We start from the raw sequence: 20,376 nt of genomic DNA on the forward strand, positions 1-20,376 counted from the left end.
TTTAAGCTGTAAAGGGAGGTATAGCATCATAAAATAAAACTAAGCTAATTGTGTATGTGATGTAGGTTTTTTTCAGTAAATTCTGCATCACAGTATCTATCATCATACTTGCTCTTTTGTCTGCTTCTTGCGTCATACATTACCCTGAACCAAATACATTATCAGGCTGTAATTTCATTGTGTCATGGACTGAATATGGTTTTGTGTAGTTTTAATTGGACTAAAACTACATAAAGAGGAGAAACAAGGCAACTGTAAAAATAAGGAAAATAGGGACATATTAAGTTTATTTGATGTGCATGTTGGGGTAAGCTGAAAACATCCTGCGGTCTTAAATGGAATCTGGAAAAATCATTATTGAGGAAGTATGTTTACGTTGTCTTGTAAATGCAAAAGCTTGAGAGAGGCTCTAAATATGACAAGTATGTCAATAAATCTGAATACAATACATCACAATATTACATTGACTCAACACTTACTGACAAAAGAGGTTTCTCCAAGGTAGCCTCTACGTTTCAGTGTCACTTCCAAGAATTTGGCATCTTCATCCACCAAGTAGTATTCCCTTTCCAGAGAGATCCAGGCCCAGTTAAGCCTGAATGGCTGAGGTTTTAGTTTATTCCCACCTATAAAGAGAAAAAAAACAACCTCATTCAAAACTCCTGTCTACTGTGCTACAATCTGCTTTGTTCATATCAGGAGTCAGTGAAGCTTGTAGTCTGCAATTTGTGGTGGACCCATGAACGAACAAAAGAAACATTTTAGTTTTAGGAAGATGATAGCTTAATACCAGGCCTCTCTAAATGTAACTTCATTGTGCCTTAAGAAAAGTTTTAAAACTTTTCTTTCATACCTCTGATTCTTATCAACTTCTATATAATGTTTTATCTTATTCTTAACTCTCAATAAGGCTTGTAAATATAACCCCATCTAGAGGAAGCAGGATTGTTTCTCTTTGCATTAAACACTGACTTCATAGGGTTGCTTAAATACACATTATCACACCTCTTACCGCAGTGTTATCTGCATTATTCAAACTGCAAATGACAAGAAATATCTAAAGCTCGACTCATGTAGCTCTAATCCACAACTATAGATCCACTTCCTAATCCACAGTATCTCATGACTCATGTAATCCCTCTTGCTGTCAGCTCAGTTTACATCAACTCAACACTAACTACTTCAGAGATTGTTAAAATAATAGGTTCTCTTGCATAATCTGAATATTTTTTTAGTACCAGCTGCAAAACAGCCTGTTTTATCCCTTCAGTGAGATGAGGCTGGTGACCTGTGATGTGTGATGTGAAATGGGTCAGGCTCAGCGGATTCTCTTGAATCTGGATTACAGAGGTTACAGAGAGGTGTCTCTCTTTAGTTTTGAATGGTTGGACATGCCAACAGCAGCCTCGCTGACCTAACGTTACTGAAGTTAAACTGAGGAGTAATAGAACTTTGTAAGTCTTGGTAAGGAGTTCATTTTTAGGAAGAGGTGTCTTTCATGCAGCGTGATACAGGTGTCAGACTTTATAAATCACAAAATGAACTTTTGTCAAGGATGCATGAAAGATAAAAGCAATCATTGCCCGAAGAACAATAGAAAGGAGCCTGACAACAAACCAGCACTGAGCTTAGTTTTGCTTGAGTGATGAAGAAAGAGGCTGCGGTTTTTATGATGTGACAGGGAGGCTGAGTTTTGTGATGGAAAGGAGGACGCTTCCGTAAACCCACATATGGACACTGAAGCCAAACCAGTTACAACAGGGGCAACCTACACTCACTGAAAGGCAACAGCAAGCTTAGATGACAACAATCACTGGAGAAAATGATAATTTTGGATTATATACCCAAAGGAAATTTAATAACTTGAAAAAAAAATCTCATGTCTTTACACAGGAAAGTTCAAGGAATTGGACATCACTGTTCTAATTTTCTCTGCCATCTGCCACACAGCTGGACATGCTTTTGCTTTGGTAAAGCTAGCGACAGAGTGGCCTCAATCATGCTCCACTCTCAGGAAATAAAGGAAACGTGAATCATGTCCGTTTAGGCACAACCCATATTCTTCAGGTAGAGATGCAGGGCATGCACAAAGTGATAATAAAAATATATTCTTTGTTGTTTTCTATGATGATTCTGCCAAACAGGTTAACCTCTGGCTGAAAATAGTTGGAATCAGTTTGCATTGAAGAAATAATCAAACCCCTGTTCCACCAAAAAATGTTGTCATTCCAGCTTGATCTACTGTACCAACCAAAAGGGAAGGAAAGGGGGAAGAAACATTAAAGGCAGACGGAGAGTCTTAGACAAGCTTCAATTACCAGATTGTCTTAGTGCTTCAGAGAGGGGATTCCTGGCAACTGGCCCTATTTGGAGCTGATATGAGGAGAAGCTTAGTCAGTGGCTATCATCAAGGATTATCAAATGAACATGGCCAAGACAAAAAGCTGCTTCAGTTTTGGAATATTGCAGTCAGGTAGCTTTGGGTTTCTTTAATAAGAAAAAAAAGTAAAACAATGGAGTTTTTATGAATCCTACCAGAACTCAGTGATACCTCAGGGTTTCTAATCACTGCTAAATGCTGAATAAAACCTGTACAAGTTTACAAAAGCATTTTAATTGCATTCAAAAGTATTTGCCATCATATTAGTACATGTATATTTGTAAATCTTTTCAGGGTGAAAAATAACTAATACTGTAGAAACTTAAACTACATCCCTGTTCCATGACTTGAGAAATGTTTAACTTTGCAGCTACTGTTTGGAAATGTCTTAACTTTCACTGTCTGTCACAATGCGTCCACATGCCGTATGTATTTGTGAGCTCCAAGCACAGGTGTAACAGGAAGTGTGAGATGGCATGATGTGGATATGTCAACTTGTTCAAGGACTTTTTATTATAGCCTGTAACTTATTGGGAACTCCAGTCACATATTGTGGCATCAGCTAATAATTTGCTCTTCTTGTTTAAAAATTGTTAAAGCACCATTTGAAGGGTCAATAATGAACCTTCAGTCTACAGGAGGTTAACATTTCCCTTTTTGATCAGAGGCAATTAATTCTAAGAACTCAAGAAACTCAATACTGCTTCAAACAAAAGGACTAAGGAAAGGAACCAAATATAAGTTGCTGGAACACTTATAAAATTAGACTTAGACTAAGACTTAACTTTAGTGTCATTATACAAGTGCAGTACACAAGTACAACGAAATGTCTTCCAGTATAACCTGTCCAAGAGTAGACAGCAACAACATGTAAACACTAACAGGATCAGGCAGACTGAGGCAGCAGCAATTCTGGTTTGTTTTAGGGCACAAGAGGGCAGGGAGGATGTTTTTCTTTTATATACTTCTTCATCTGCATAATTTAACATTTTTGGGTTTAAAGAACAACTTAACAGTCCAGAGGTGGAGATACTAAGTACCAATAAGCAGCAAAGAAGTCTCCTTTTAACATGAGGTAAATGCTGCATTGTCAATGCTGACAAACTGATGAGCTTGGAGTCATTTGAAATATTTTACACTTTGTTCAGATCATTCTGTGACTGTAAAACATTTATTATTATATTACTGTTTAAAACTTATAGTTTCCTGCTATGGGGAGATGGGGGTCATTTTTCCATTACAGATTCTAATTAAAAAACAAATGGCTACAATCATTAGCAAAAACGTTTTCCATGTCCATGCTATAAGGTAACCTGGTGATTTTTGATTGTAGTGGTCTTGGATCAAAAACCCTACATGGCTGGAAAATAGTAAAATGCCACTCATCCACCAATCTTCTCAGTCATATTCACACACAAAGTCACATCATAGTATAATCACAGAATGATGAAACATCAAAGCAAAGGTCTCCTTCTGTCTCTGCCTCTCTGTCTGTCTCTCCCTGCTTTGCAAAACCTTCTTTCCCGCCATAGCAGCAGCTGTACCGCACAAACCTCCTCCCCCTCCATGTTGCCCTTCTTCCCTTTGTTCACTTGGGGGCCAAACAACTGAGTAGGACAGCAGGCCACAGTCTGGGTGGGCCAGATCTACCACCATGGCTTGCCTTCCTGCCTGCCTCCGCATTGTTCACAACAGCGTAGGAGTGGGGAATCTCCCTTCTCTTACTCCTTTTGTAAATCCTGTCAGACAGTGAGCTTCGAGCTGGCATGAGCCTTAACAAATCAAGAATTAATCAGGATGCCAGACTTCCCACGGTTACATGGACATAGCTCTTCAGAAAGAGAATAAATTGATTTTAATTAGCTATATACAGAAAATAAACATCCCATGGGAAACGTAGCAGCAAACATGGAAGTAAAAGCAGCACCTGTGATGTGATTTCAGATATGATGATGGTTTGATTTATTACAATCTTTATGACACTCATACTATATTAGACCGGCAATCAAATCCAATACTCACAGTAGCTTCTGCACTCAGCTCACATTTCCATTAGCTTTCAAACTGACAATCATCATAATTTCTGCTGGGATGAAAAGTTTTATTGGCTGCGTATGTTTCTAAATGTCACTGTTAGCAGCTATTCAATAAATTAGCTACAGTGTGATTCATCACTTGCGTAGAAAGCCAAAGCATTTGACTATTAGTTATAATGATAATATTTTTCTGAGCAATGCCAACTACAAACCTCCAGAACCAATCTAATTAAATTCAACTGAATTAATCAATTATTTTAGGGTGGTACAAAATTCAGGAAATTTCATCAGTATCAGAAAACACAAATTAGGTACAGCATGGTAAAGGGATTTAGCAAATCAGATAACCACAGAGCCAATAAAGCCCATCTAACCGAAGAGCCTCAGATTTGCCCTTTACAGGCATGTTCCACATGAGCTCATATTTACATGGCACTGCTAATGGTACCATACATAGATGCAGAAGGATTGTGGGTCAGGCCGGGAATAACACTGAAGAGGAAGCTCAATATGAGGCTTTGACGTCCACCAGTGTGATGCAAGAAAGAGCAACATACTAAGAATATCCTCATCAAATGACAAGCATTTCCTAATCGGTCCTACTGTACATATAAATACTGGGGAAGTTCCAGTCAGCTATGCTCAGTATTTAAGTGTCACAGGTTTTTTTTAAAGTGGTCTGTTTCACCAATGGAGATGTTAAATGTTGCAAACAGAAAGTTTTAACCTGTAAAAGGGAAAGATTAGCTTTCTCTCTGCTCCCCTGGGAATTTATAGCAGGAAGCATATCAAAATATCTGCATTGCTGCTTCTGTTTAGGACACTCAGATGGTTTATGTTGCAAACAATTCACTATGGCCTGACAGCCACATCGTCTGACCCCCGCTTGCTGCCGTAACACAGATGCTCACCATCTTTTTAGAAATCGAATAGCATAGCAGTTATGATACCGAGAATCCTTATCTTTAAACCAAAATATTATATGAGGATATAGATTTTAAATGAGGAAAAACTAGAAATAAACATGTTTATGCTAAATGTCAGTATGCAGTGCTTATAATGATTATGCTTGCAGTCTGAAATTTTACTGGTATAAGTAGTGTAATTCCACTACTTTGGTTTTGTGTGTCCCCTTGCAAACATTTACAAGTTTTTCTAAACACAAAAGGTAGCTAGGTGCAACTATTTGATCATAAACCAAAGAGTCAGGCCAGATGAAGGCACACATAGGACATAAATGTCAATCTTTGGGACAGTTTTGGGACCTTTTAGTTGAAACTACAAGTATCGGTTTCACAGTTATGTTAAGACATTTCACTCTGGAACAGAATGATAGATGCATGAAAAGACTGAGACCAAGAAACCAAGGTTTCCATGTCACTAGTGTGGCCCCAAAGGAAATCAGAAGAAACTCAGTGACAGCTTGACTAGGCACTGCAACAGCTTTGTCACATGAGAGCTGATAAGAATAACCGCTATAGCCATACATCATAACGCCCCACCCTTGTAGCCCTGCAAGCACCATAAATCAAGGCTGAAGGAAAAGGACAAAAAGAGACCCTAAAGAAGGAGGTGATTCTATAGTTTACTGAAAAAAAGGGGAATCCCCGACAGGATAGAAATGGAGAAATGGTAAAATGATGAACCAAAGAAATATAATGGTAATGCCCTTAAGGGTACTTAGAGGGTTGGATAGAGGGAAAGTGAGAACAGAGTGGGGTGTGGTGAAGGAGGACTGAGAGGACTCAGCTTCTCCAAGTCACGGGGGGCCCCGACTGTGGCACCATTAGCCAGTAAATCTCCTGTGACTGTTGACACAAGTGACATGTAAGATCCCCAAACACAGTTAGGAAGTTGGAGTATAACGCGGTCATGTTAGTCAGCATGTAGTCCTACAGCACAAGAGTGCACTTAGTGTACAAAGAAAACACTATGAAAGTCCACCTTTGAGCCTAATGTTTTTTGTATTTGTAGCTTCATCACTCCCTTCCTTTCTTGACTGGTATCATTCCACCACCTGGGGAGGTGCCCCTCCATGACATGCACCTCCACAGCGGCAGTCTAGGAGTTATCGGGGCTATCTGAAATTGGGTTGGATTTCTGAGGAGCTGGGAGTGGGGTGACCACAGACTTTGAAAGGGGATCCCTTGGAGTCTTTCTTCTCATGTATATGCCTGTCTGCTTAGGATACCACTTCACTTCAAGCTCATGCTCTGTCTGTGCCGCTGGAGTCTGGAGTCTCCGAGGAAGTGCATTCCTTTACTTGACTCTGAAAGATCACGTAACACTCGACCCACCAGGGTTTATGATCCCTCTGGAGTCTAGATTGTTACTACTGGAAAAAGTGAGACCAGTTCAACTTATCCATATGCAATTACTTTTTCTCTTGTTCCTGTCTGTTCATCAGACAAGATGGTAAGAAGTGGAAGCAACAGCACTCCTAAGACTGTACCAGCCCTTGACATGAAAAGTAAAAATATGATTAAACAAAATGCCTACAAACATCCAAACACTGTCAGTGATTTCTTATTTTCCTTGGGTAGACAGGGGTATATACAAACTGTATATCCACTTGTAAAAAACAAGTATTTATTGCTTCTGTATCCCCCTGCCTGAAAGGCTTCAGGGAGTATGTGACCTGGTCAACTGCACGCATGTTATTGCTTTTCTACTTCTCCCTGGCAGACAGAGGGACCAAGCTGCCGTGGACCACAGTTTGTGTATAAGACGTTTGCCATCATAACTGCGTATATAGGTTTGGTTTTCAATGTACTCTGTTATAATTAGTCAGTTATTTAACATATTAAAGAAAGACATATCTTACAACAATACTCGACTGCAAACATGACTGCTAAACTAACCAAAAAGGTGTCAAATTTCACAGTGACAGAAAACAAATCCTCCTTCTAAGCATCATTATCACTTCAAATCAAATCAAATCAAATTTTATTTATAAAGCGCTTTTCATGCAAAGGCAACACAAAGTGCTTTACATAGTAGAAATGAATGCATATTAAAATGAAAAAAAAGAAAATCACAGAACAAAAACAATAAGCCCTTTACACACCCAGTTATGTGACAGATTAAACTCCTCCCACCCCCCCGCCCCCCCCCTTCAACCATCCACACACACACACACACACACACACACACACACACACAAACTCTTAATATCTGTCTTTGGCTTGGCGCTGCTGTGAGGAAACGGCATTTTTGGGGACCCATTTACACCAGGAGCCAGTCAAGCCATGTTTGCAGAGGGCAGACCAAGCAGGCTTGACTCCCAGAGTTTAGGATCCCCATAAAGAAACACTGGAGTTAAAAATGTTAAAAATGTTAAAACAGTTAAAACAACGATAAAATAGGGAAACAGTTAAGAAGCTATAATAAAATATAATAAAATAAAATAGATAAATGAGACAGATAAGATAAGATAAGATGAGATAAATAACAGAAAATGAATAAAGTCAAATCAAAAGGCTAAACTAAAAAGGAAGGTCTTGAGCCTCTTCTTAAAAACATCAACAGTCTCTGCAGCCCTGAGGCTCTCTGGCAGGCTGTTCCACAGTTGAGGACCAAAATGATGAAACGAGGCCTCACCGTGTGTTTTAGATCTAACTTTGGGAATAGTTAAAAGGCCGGTACCAGAGGACCTCAGGGTCCGCGAGGGCTCATAATTTGAAAACAAGTCAGATAAATAAGAAGGCCCAAGACCATTACGACATTTATAAACAAGTAAGAGAACCTTAAAATCAATCCTGAAGCGCACGGGGAGCCAATGCAGCGATTTTAAAACCGGTGTAATGTGTTCCCGCCCCCCGGTCCTCGTCAGAACTCGTGCTGCCGAGTTTTGCAGTAACTGTAAACTAGAAATAGACTTTTTGGGAAGACCAGAGAGCAGGGCATTACAATAATCTAGCCTGCTGGAAATAAAAGCATGCATTAGCACCTCCGTGCTGGCAAGAGAGAGAAATGGGCGAACTCTGGCGATGTTTTTAAGATGATAAAAGCCTGTCTTTGTGACATTTCTGATGTGTGAAATAAAATTCAGCTCAGAGTCGAAAAGGACACCCAGATTTCTCACACACTGAGAGGGTTTGAAGTTTTTCAGTCTGCAGGAAATTATCTCTCTCTTGTCTTCAGGACCGATGACTAAAACCTCAGTTTTGTCCTGGTTGAGCTGCAAGAAATTCACTGCCATCCATGACTTTATGTCTAGAATACAGTTTAAAAGGGTGTTAACTGGCTCTAGGTCATCAGGAGACACGGCGATGTAAAGCTGTGTATCATCAGCATAGCTGTGAAAGTCAATGCCGTGTCTCCTGATGACGTCCCCAAGTGGCAACATGTAAAGATTAAAAAGTATTGGGCCTAAAATTGAGCCTTGGGGAACCCCTCGCTCACCTCTCGCTGCAGTTTTCTCACTAAAGCAGTTTGATTTCTGAGATAAGGGTCTTGCAGTTCCCCAGGAGCAACACGTGCAAACTCCTCATGAAACTGAATTGTTAAAGCAACCTGCCACATGATTTAACTATAAACCAGTTTCTGACAAAGTTTGGACACTATTTAAAAAAAAAAAAAAAAAAAAAAAAAAAAAAAAAATATATATATATATATATATATATATATATATATATATATATATATATATATATATATATATATATGAATGAATTATCTAAAAGTAATTTACTATTAGAAATAGTAACATATTTGCAAAATATTAGGAGGTAAAATGGTCATCCATCAGTTTGTAGGTTGCTTCATCAATCTTTCTCAATTCAAATGTTGAAATGTCCTTGGGCAAGATCCTGAACCCCATATTGCTTTCAGTGTGTTCCTCACTTGTAAGTAGCTTTGAATAAAAGTTTCTGATAATTTAAGCTGATTCCAGTAACATGTTGCAACATAAAAAAGCAATGAGGGTCCCATAACGCACTCAACCTAATATATAAGGACTCAGAAAATTCTAAAACAAGCTGAAAAACTGAAGCAGAAAACTGTGTTTTGGTCTCACTAATTAAAAATTGCTTTTGAGTAGAATATACTTTCATCCTGATCAGACCTTTTTCAGGAAAGGCCATGTTTGCTTCAGCAACACAACATGAAACCAGATCCTGCCGGTATTAAAACAGAATGACTCTGTGGTTTAAAAAAATCCAGATGATAAACCAGCAAACCTGCAGTCTAGACTTCTCCCCCAGTAAAACATTTGGTTCTTTATGAGATAAAAAAAATAATAATAAAAACATGGCAAAGGAGGCTGGGTCTGTTCTGCTGGTCCCTGAGCTGGTCTTTAAATTGGTAAATTCCCCCTCTTTGGCACAAATACTAGATTTTTATATTATTTGTGGCCTTGGGGGGATATTTTATTCTTACTAGTTAGAGGAAGAGAACAGCTTTGGAGCAGGATTGTAGGTTATCACATAATAATTGATTAAGTAAGCATTTGGAATTTTTTTTGTTATATATGTAGTGCACTTCTCTATGAGAAAATGTTAATACTTTGAGAACATTTTCCTGTCCTTCTTGTGAATGAGCATGGCTGCAGCACATGTAGAGACAGGTATCTTTTCAAAGCTGCTAAGACCCTTAAGCAGCCCCTCTCAACACTGCATCAGAGGGTTATTGTGGGTCAGAGGCCACACTCAAATTGAGTATATCATAGCAACTTATCAAGTTAAACTTCTCAGGAAATGATCCAAGGTATAAATGACTACTGATAACAACTACTGATACTCATAAAACTGCTTATTTTCCTGTAGCTCTTTGTCAGAATCTCTTCATGTTTCCATGAAATATCCTACAAAGAGAAACCAATCATCCACCACTTATAACAAGCCTGGATTTGAAAGATTTTCTATTTTATGTTCAGTTTGGACCTGACATTTTAAAATGAGCTCCTACAGTTAATAATAAGTAATGCCTCTCATTAATTGAATTAGTTATGTGAGAACTTTTCAGTGACAACGTTTGTTACCAAATACCAGATTGAGTAGATTATCTTGGGTGCAAATCTCTACTGACCTAAGGTTTTACCTTCAACATAAAAAGCTCACCTGCTTAGATTTATTAGCAGATAGCCTGACCATTAGCATGCTCTGCAGCTGCATGCTCCAGCTTGTCCAGGATAATGCCACCTTCTCCACTAGTCATCACTAAAACTCTTGCTGTTTTTAAAATCTGTCTGTAAGTAAGCAATGCTAATCAGTGTAGCAGCTCAGTACAGTTAATACATTTGTATTGCGTTAATAACATTAACTTTACATTTTGTCTCACTGTGTGAACCATGGTGTAGCAGAAACACAGTGTAAGTCCCATTTTCCAGTACTGCACCTGGTTCTGCTGTGATGGCTTGAACAAAGTGAGTAAGCAAACAAAAGGAGTGTTGAGCTAATTGAAGCTCTTGTGTTCCTTTCCTGTTGTTAAACCCACACTTAAAGACAGAAAACCCCTTCTTCAGCAGCTTATCAAGACACAAAGAAATATTACTGAAAATATTGATTTACAGTTTAGGTTTTGAAGTTGCACTGTTTCAGTAAATCTCAGAGCTAATGCTCTTCTTTAAAAACATAAATCTGAATTTAAACCAGTCACAGAGAAGGGAGAGATGTGTGGATCAGTCAAAACCAACCTGAGTCTACATTGCCATGTAATTTGGGAACACTCACATCATGTCATTTCTGTTCAGTCAGTGTGTTTGATATAATCACTAACATGAGCCTCAGTACTGCATAATTACACACAAGCTAACTGGTTGCCTTTCCAAATCTGGTTTTGTATTTTAATATAGCTAGGAGTCAATCTTTTGTTTTTTTGTTGCATTACATTGGTTATATTTGCCATATATTTATTGAAATCAATCAGTGGATAAGTTAGATGTGACAGACCACCAAACCCACACATTTCTCTTAGATTTATCATTACGTTTATAACACTCCAGATTAATATGTGATATTTGTTAAAAATGGTTTTTACAATTTTAGAGATGAGGCTCATATTGCAGGTAAATACTGTATGAGAGTCCATAAAAGCAGAGCTACTGAAAACCAAAGTCCATCAGACAAATCAGAGTGAGACAGGAAATAATTAACTGAAAATGTGGAGGCCAGGGCTGCATGTTGATAGCAGAAATCAAGATGTTTACTTTTACACACTTACAGCTAATTATGAATAGTTTAAAAAGACGTAAAGAAAACATGATTTTAAAAAAAATATAAATTTGATACCTTGTTATGCATAACTTGACTCATTCATTTCATTCAATCACTTCAAGCAGATGATAAAAAGTGACATTCGAAAGCTCTGAAGCACCCTGAGAGAAAAGATCCTTTTGTTCATTAACAATAAAGTTTCAAGCATGGGACACTCTTTCACTTTTACAAACTCACAGTCAGTGTTTGGCTTAAGTCTCCTTTGACCCCTGCCTTTTAAAGACCCTACCCTTTCCACTGGCGTGAACAGAGGCGGCACCTCTGTACTGGGTGACAGTCATGGCCAACTGCCCTAAGTCTTTGTGATGCAAACACTTGTGTGACTGACAGAGAGCAGGAGGTTTAGGTTTTTTGGCAGCCATTACAAGACAGATAAACTCTGAGGAAGACTTTGAAATGGTTCCACAGTAATGAGACCCAGTTTGGTTTTGTATCGTGGTGCATTAGTGTATTAATAATACAAGGCTCCTACCGTTGTCTTCGACTGTGAAATAGAAGATATCACTTGTGGCATTGCTCTTATCCAGCAGCACATAACAGATCTTCATGTCATTGATGTCAGCTGTTGGTGTGACAAATATAGAGAGATACAGCATCAGCTGATACATTACGATAGCTGTGACGACAAAGACACTTTTACAAGGTTTTAGTTACAGACTTTAGACAGCAGTTAATGTCATGTTAACTCAGAATGAATGTTATGGATGTTTACTTTTAATTTTGATAATCAAATAAATGTCTTTACTTTAGTATAATCTTAAGTACACTCTCAGATTGATATGCAAACATCATAAATCCTTACAGAAGTTTCACGCTTTTTAAGATTATTTCACACAATAAAGAGACACAAATAAGAGCTATATTGAAAGATATAATGTGATGCCCTCTTACCTTGTGTGAAGGTCTTGATGCTCTCATTGCCTAGTGCAGTGTTCATGATGAAGCCATGCAGTGGAGCCTCAGACACAATGTACTTCAGAATTTTCTGAGGACTGTCTCTGTCTTCTGATCGAAGGACCTTACTAGTGATCACGAAGCCCAGGTGTCCTGTTTGGAGGACTTTCAGCGAGGCAGCAGCTTTGTTAACCAAAATCTGGGGCACACCGTTGTCTACTGTATTAATGCGAATGGTCATCATCTGAGGTCTGCGTGTCTCATACACAGTATCAGGAAAGACATAAAAGTCTGCATGAGTGCCATCTGTGACAGTAAAAGAGAAGCTGTCTTCATTGGTTTCAGTGCCGTCGTGCTTATAGCTGATGAGATTCTCATTCAGGTCCTGCTTGGTAAAGGTTGCGATTGGTTGGGTGTTATTGAAAAGCAGTTGACCGTGCACCGGCACCTGTGTGACTACGAAGCGCAGCAGTCTGTCAGACGTGTCCCGATCCTCAGCTGTCAGCTCAAATGGTGTAATGAGCTTGGTTTCTCCCTCATCAACAACCAGTTTGTTCACAGTCAATACAGGTTTTTTATTATCTACATCAGTTATGGATACTCGGAAGGTTCGAAAGACAGGATTGTAGCCATCTGTCACCTCAAACTCAAAGCTGTCCATTTTCATCTCATCATCGGAGGTGTGGATGTAGTAGATCTTGTTGCCAGCAAGCTGCAGTTGAGTGAAAGTGGAAATGGGAACACCTGGGTGGTCAGTACACTCTAAGTGTCCTCTGCTTGGTGCTCTTGTGATGCTAAAGCTGAGGTACTCATCAGGACTGTTGATGTCAGTGGTACTGAGGAGATCTGTAGTGAGAGTCACTTTTCCTCCTTCTTTGAGAATTACGCCTTTATTGACAACGTCTGGGAAAACCATGTCAATGCTCCCAATGTTGATGTAAAAGTAACGGTCAATAAGTGGATTGATACCATCTGTGACATCAAATTTCAGCAGGTCACGGATGCCCTCTTGGCCTGTATGCACATACTGAATGAGTTTTTTGTCAATTTCATCCTGTGTGAAATTCATTCCCAGAGTTATGTTGCCTAAAACATCTCCAAATTTACCAATCCGCTGAAGGTAGCCTTGGGCAGGTCCGTATCGCACAACATATGTTAGTTTTTTGTCTTCCGAGTCGAGATCTGTTGCCTTTAAAACACTGTTACTGATTAGTTTTGTCTCTCCAATCTCAACATCAAGGCCATCATTGATAGCCATTCTCGGTGTCTCATCATCTACAGGAATAACCATGATGAGAACAGTTTTTTCTACTTTATGTTTGCCGTCAGACAGTCTGACCTCAAAGCTGTCTTCTTTAGTCTCAGAGTCATCATGTTCATAAACAATGTTGGATGCTTCTTTTATTTGTTCCAAGTTGAACCTCTCCACTGGGATTGTGCCAGTGCTGAGCTGCTGAACTATTGCACCATGCTTAGGATTTTTGATGATCTCAAAATGCAGTTCATCTCCGGGGATGTCAGCATCAGCTGCGTTCAGAATTGGTGTGTCGATAACAAGACTCATGCCTTCCATTACCACAAATTCACGCATGAAAATCTCAGGCTTCTCATCGTTTGCTGGAATTATGACAATTGGGAGGAAGTGACGTTCAGAGAAGTTAATACCATCAGAGCAGCGGAATGTGAAACGATCCTCCACAGGTTCAACCCCTTTGTGGATACTTTGGACATAGTAGATATGACCAAGGGTGACATCCTTAATGGTAAAGGCAGTGATTGCAGTTCCAGCTCTTGATTTCTCAGAACCTGCAGCTGGAGAGATATTCTCCACGTAGCCAGATGTTGGCTGGACAATGATGGTGCAAAGGATGTCATCATTGTTGGTGTCAACATCCTCAGCTTGAATGTGGTCTATAGTAATAACATTCTTCTCCCCTTCTACCACAACAAACTGCCCACCAACACTGACAACAGGTGGTATGCTGTCAACTGGAAGGATGGTTACTTGAACTGTCACGCCTTGGACCTTGTTGCCACCCACCACCCACTGATCAGACATATCAGACAAAGTTAAGTTGAAGGAGTCATGTTTTTTGACTGGACCAATCTCACCAGATGTGTGAGCATACACCACCATCCCGTTGATGATGTCCTCCTGGGTGAATCTTTCAGCCGGAGCCCCACTAACAAGGATTTCGCCCATCCTGGGAGGTTCTTCAACAATGAAAGTGAGCATTAGGTCATCTGTGTCTTCATCACGGCCCTGAATGACATTACTTGTTATCTCTGTTGCTCCATTCTCTAGTACATCAATGGAGGCTCCTAGCAGGCCCTCTGGGAGCATGATTGTTGGGGTCTCATCATCGACCGGCTCAATGGTGATCTTAACAATAATGGGTACCTCATGGAAGCCATCACTTACAGCAAGTTTGATGATATCGCTAAGGGATTCCTCTCCTCCATGAATGTAAGCTAGACGGTCATTTGCAATGTCGTCAAGCACAAATGTTTCACCATTTGACATGTCAATCCCTAAATACTGGAGCTGCCCGTTTCGAGGAATCTGGGTCACAGTGAAGATTATATTTTCATCATCTGTATCTGTGTCAGTGGCATGCAGCTCCTTCCGGGTAATAATGTAGGTATTTCTTTCCATAACAGTGAAACCTGTGTTGGTGATAATTGGGGGTTTGTTGTCAACTGGCTGTAGAAAAATGGTGAATAGTCCATCTGCTGTGTTACCAGCTGTGTCTTCCACAATGAATGAGAACTGAGCCACTTTTGGAGTAATACCCAGTTCCTGGTCTGGAGGCTTGTAAGCTACTTTGTGGTGATTAACCTGGGCTTGTGTGAACTCTTTGATTATGGTGTCAGGGCTCTCAGTAAGTACAATTTCACCTAAGGAGCCTGGATTGTTATCATCTGTGTCAGTTGGTGGTTTAGTGATGGTGTATTTCAGGTCTCTGTCATCTGAATCTAGATCCGTATAACACAAGAAGTTCTTTCTAAAGAATGTGAGCTCATATTCCTGGACTGTCATGTGAAGGGTTGTACCTGGGACAAGCTCAGGGGCAAGGTCATCAACAGGATGGATTTTAATTGTAAACATGTGCTCTCCTGATTGATTAGGAGGGTCATTGTCATCCTGGACACGGAACACAAACTGATCAATCACAGTGGTGGTGCTATGGGGTCCAATGTGATGATAGAACAGCTTTCCATCAAGAATATCCTGCTGAAACCATTCAGTTACCACCTGCTCAAACATCTCATCTGTCTCACTGAACTTCCACTGAGATGAGTCAGTGGGTGGCTCTACTTGCCTAAGCAGGAGCTCCCCTAAAGTGGAGTATGGCGCTTCCAAGATAAACTTTATGGTGGAGTCCTCTGAGTCAATATCTGTTGCACTCAGGATGAAGGGAGAAATCTGCATAACTTCGTTCTTGAACAGCACCAGGCCAGTGTTAGCATTAATAATAGGGGGCTCATCATCAGTGGGAGCAATAGTGATGGGGAACAAAAATTCCACTTCATTACTTCCATCAGTCATTCTAAAAATAATATTGTCACTGTAGGTGTCACTGCCATCATGCTGATACACTACAATGCTGGCGTCTAGATCAGCAGGGGTGAAGAATTTCCTGCGTGAGCCTAGCACAGTGAGGTCTCCATGCTTTAAACCATCAACAACTGTGATTCTCACATCTTCCAGGTTATCCTCATCACTAATCTCTAGATTCTGCAAGCTTGAGAGGGCTCGGGATTGCCCTTCAAACAATAGCTGTCCTGTATTTTTGGTTGCAACAGGAGCCAAGGTATTCATAGGCTTCACCACAATCATAAAAGCAAAAGGATCAGACACCGCACCGTCAGTATCTACAATTTCAAACTCAAGCTGGAAAATTCTCTCTTGTTCTGAGTCCTCTGAAGGTGGCTTGTAGGCTATTTTCAGATCTTTGATGTCCCTCTGATAGAAGGAGGTGATAGGGAGATTTTGATCATCTGTACTGATGATATAACCATGCTGAGGGCTCAGTGTTGAAGTAATGTTAAAGATCAGATCATCTGGGTCAGATTCGACATCTTCAGCAGCCAGCATGTCACTTGTAATAGCTGTCATCACAAACTGATCAATCTCCATCATCATCATGGCTACAAAACTGGGTTTGGGAGCCGTGTTCTCCGCACCTTCTTTGATTCTAACCATCATTTGGAAATGCTCTTGCATGATCGTGTTGCCATCATTATCCTGCAGCTCTACCATCATTGGAATATAGTCTCTGTTTGGTGAATTGGTTTTAGCAGTGTGTTTGTAGCGAATGCCCAATTTTATGAACTCATCACAATCAACCATTTGGCCATTTCCTGGGCTATTTAAAAGTGTGCCATACCTGGGAAGACCTCCAGCGCCAACCAGAGTGGTGATCTTACACTGAGTGACACCGTCCTCAAAGGAAAACTCCAGAGCCTTTTTATCAATGGGGTTGCTGTCCCCATTGAGCTTTTCAACATTGAGCGGCATATTCCTGGTGAGAATCTCAAGCTGTTGAAAAACCACCTCCATTTCCAACATGAATGGGATAATAACTGTGTCAGTGTGGGAGTCATATCGAAGCTGAAGCTTTACGCGATCCTTACTGGGGCTCCGAGATCCAAAATGAGTGTATTTCACTTCTTCTGCTCCAAAGGAACAAGGGAATTTTTTAGGGGTCAACATCCCAGGTTTCTGGGCCAGTGGGTCATTCTCTAGAACTGTGATGTGGCAGCGGTCACCAGGCTGCACTTCTGTTACCAGGTCATTCACAGGATCCACAAACACAGACCTCCCAAAAGGCACCCTGATCCCATTGTTAGCGATGATGATATTGTCTTCATTAGGTCTGGACCTGTGATAGTAGAGGTGAGCTGGATCAAACTGCTGTGAGGATACTGCAGCAAAACAGGAGCTTAGAGGAAAAATAAGCAGCAGGCATCTAAAAAATGCCCACTTTTTGCAAAGTGGGGAATTTTGCAGACAACCAGCCATGTCCACTGCTAGTTGCCTTGCAATTTCTATCACAAGTTAGCAGAAGCACGCAGATTCCTCTGCTAAGAAAAGAAAAAGCATATAAGAAGCGTCCCTCAGACGGTTTGGGCTTTTGAATCTGTCTCTGTGTCTCTGTGTTTCAGTGTGGCCACACAGAGACACAAGTGTGGGGAATGCTGCAGGGCTGTGCAGGTAATAATGAAACAGTAGACAGTGACAAGCACAGGCTCCTCCTTCTGTCAGCACAGGGTGGGAGCCTCCAACCCCCATTGCTAATTTAAGAAAAACCATTGGACAGGACTGAGAAAGTGCTGCTCCAGCCAACACTTACCCCTCTCTTACCCCTCTCCTCTTCTCTCACGGAAAAAAAGACTGCTAAAGGGGACCAAATCAATGTGAAAAGCAAGATAATCAAGTTGAGTGAAATCTCTGTTACCAAAAACTGGAACTGTGTCTATACATTTTAACCAAATTAACAACAAATCCACATGATTAAAAAAATTGTAAATAGGTATACCTGAAGTTGCACTCTTTATACTCCATGATCTGTAATTCTTAAAATAAATAATCTGAACATATTTGACATTTCAAGTCAAGTTTATTATTATAAATAGGTTTAAACATAATAATTTATTTTGATGGAAACTTATTATTGCAGTGTAAGACACCAGTGCCCTCTAATGGGTTAAAGCTGTGCATTCAAACTGTATGAATGAATGCAGTTATCGGTATAATCTTGTTTCTACTAAATATATTACCCAGTAAGAAACAGATTTGAATTAAATGATTTCACAAGCGGTTTCAAAGTTACTTAGAAATCAGCTCTAAGGTCTTTTGTATTATTACTGGCTTATGTGATTTGTAGAAACCTTCACCTTCTCAGAGGGATGAAGATTTCTTGTTATGACAGCACAGGTCAGGTCTGTTGTGTTGTCACTACTTTAACTCTCTTGACAAATTATACTGTTGTTAACATGTCATTAACCAACATCAACAAACTTTTAATTCAGCTACCAGTTAACTAAAAATCAAAGTTTACTGTCAACACAATCAGTGACTTGAGGATCTGTGGAGACATTTGCATTTTTTGATCTCAAGACAGAAAACTTCTGAGGGCATGACACCTGGGGATCGGAGTGATTGTTCCACCACCAGGAACAATAACTTGGCATCATCTGGCTGGACAGGTGTGGACGCACACTCTTTGGTCACACACACAATGAAAACACAGTGCAGCTTAAAGTGTTTTGAGCATTTTACTGGATTATATGAAAATCAACATCAGTAACAACAAGAATCAAACAGCTTTCCCATAAGTATATCCACATTCCCTCATGATTGTTGCTTGTATTTTTAGAATTTCAAATGGTCTTTTGTATCAGTTCATGTTGATTTTGACAGGATATTCAGTGTCTTTGGAAATTTTGGGTTTGCAGAAGTGTTTGCTAATAACACACCAGTGGACTGCTGCTTGTTAAGAAAAAGAAGAGGGGAAACCCCCTCATCCATTTTAACAGGATTAAGATATTTGATGCAGACAAGTCACAGTTTAAAATATTTTTTTATATGAGTAGGAGTTAAAGTTAAATTAATAAATAGACATAGATACATTTGACAAGCTACAAAAATACAGAGAAAACACAGTGGCGACAGTGATAATGTGCACTCAGTATCCTGCATAAGGTCACGTTGAGATAAAAATACTTAGTAACCTTTTATGGATCATCTTTTGAGTTGAGCCTTATACTTGATGAAGTGAACTGTGGGCATTGCTCAAACACTCCACACTAAGTCTTCAAAATGAATGAATCAACAGCTTAAAAATGATAAGTTTAATTAATACTTAATCTTGCTAGGTTAAAAAATTTGTTGTTAACAGTGCCTTCAGCAATTTGAATGAATTGCAATGTAACAGCATGTTATTTATTGGGGATGGAAATGCTGTTGGGTCAACACGCTGAAACTTTCCTCTATGTGTGAGCCAAATAGCAGAGATGCCATATGCATCCAAGCATTCTTTATCACACATTTCATTGCATCCTCTAAATAAATCTTGCCCTCCTCACTTGTCCATCCAAAAATAAAAGTGGGACAGAAATCAAATGGCGTGACTTTGGAAACAAACACAACAAGCTTTTTATACACTTCAGCTCCTGGATTTTACTCACACGAAAATTAAGTTAAAAAAAGAAGAAGACTAAATTCAAGAAGCTCCCTGTACTTTTTCTGAGCATGAAACAATGAAAATATCACGGTACAAATTAGTGTAGAGCAGCTACTAAATGTGTCAAGTTGCAGCACAATGTCCATTAAGTCATTAACTTGCTTTTCTCCAATTTAGACGTCCAAGGTAAACAGAGAGAGAAGCTGGGTCGAGGCCAGGCTCTGCTGCCCAGGATCAACTCTTCATCCAGTGGGAAGCTCATGATGACAGCAGGCACTAATGACCTCATGATAGATGGAACACAAAGCCCAAGTGGATCCTGTTCCCTTTATCCTTTACAGCTAAGCTGACTGAAGACGGGATTTACTTTCTTTCTTCTCAGTGTAGTTGTCAACGTTAAGCTGTGGACAGATGCTGATATCCCTCATTTCTGCTTAACAGAAAATGCTAAAGTTTCTTGCGAAACTCACATTTTCTTTTCTTTTTTAATCAAACATTTGTGGCAATTGTGTAAGCACATCATTACTGAAGTTGTATGTGTGTGTTTGTTTTTAGCACCCTTTGAAGTGATGTAGTTTGACATTAACACCATCTAAGTTTAATGATATTTGAAAAAAGATCTGGAGTCCCCGAGTGCAGCTTGAGATAATTATAATGATGTT

The 20,376-nt window shown here is 39.7% G+C and overlaps 1 protein-coding gene across 1 annotated transcript in view; it reads right to left on the minus strand.

The window, feature by feature from the left end:
• The window catches only part of frem3 (Fras1 related extracellular matrix 3), a 32,897-nt gene extending 15,347 nt beyond the window's left edge, over window positions 1-17,550 (minus strand). The window contains exons 1-3 of the mRNA XM_041983412.1: window positions 12,522-17,550; window positions 12,103-12,192; window positions 480-626 (exon numbers count right to left, since the gene is read on the minus strand). Of these exons, the coding sequence (XP_041839346.1) occupies window positions 480-626; window positions 12,103-12,192; window positions 12,522-17,550 (5,266 nt within the window). The remainder of the gene's footprint in view (window positions 1-479; window positions 627-12,102; window positions 12,193-12,521) is intronic.
• Between the last annotated feature and the right edge of the window lie 2,826 nt (window positions 17,551-20,376).

The sequence above is a fragment of the Melanotaenia boesemani genome, chromosome 4 (assembly GCF_017639745.1).
Source record: "Melanotaenia boesemani isolate fMelBoe1 chromosome 4, fMelBoe1.pri, whole genome shotgun sequence".
NCBI lineage: Eukaryota > Metazoa > Chordata > Actinopteri > Atheriniformes > Melanotaeniidae > Melanotaenia > Melanotaenia boesemani.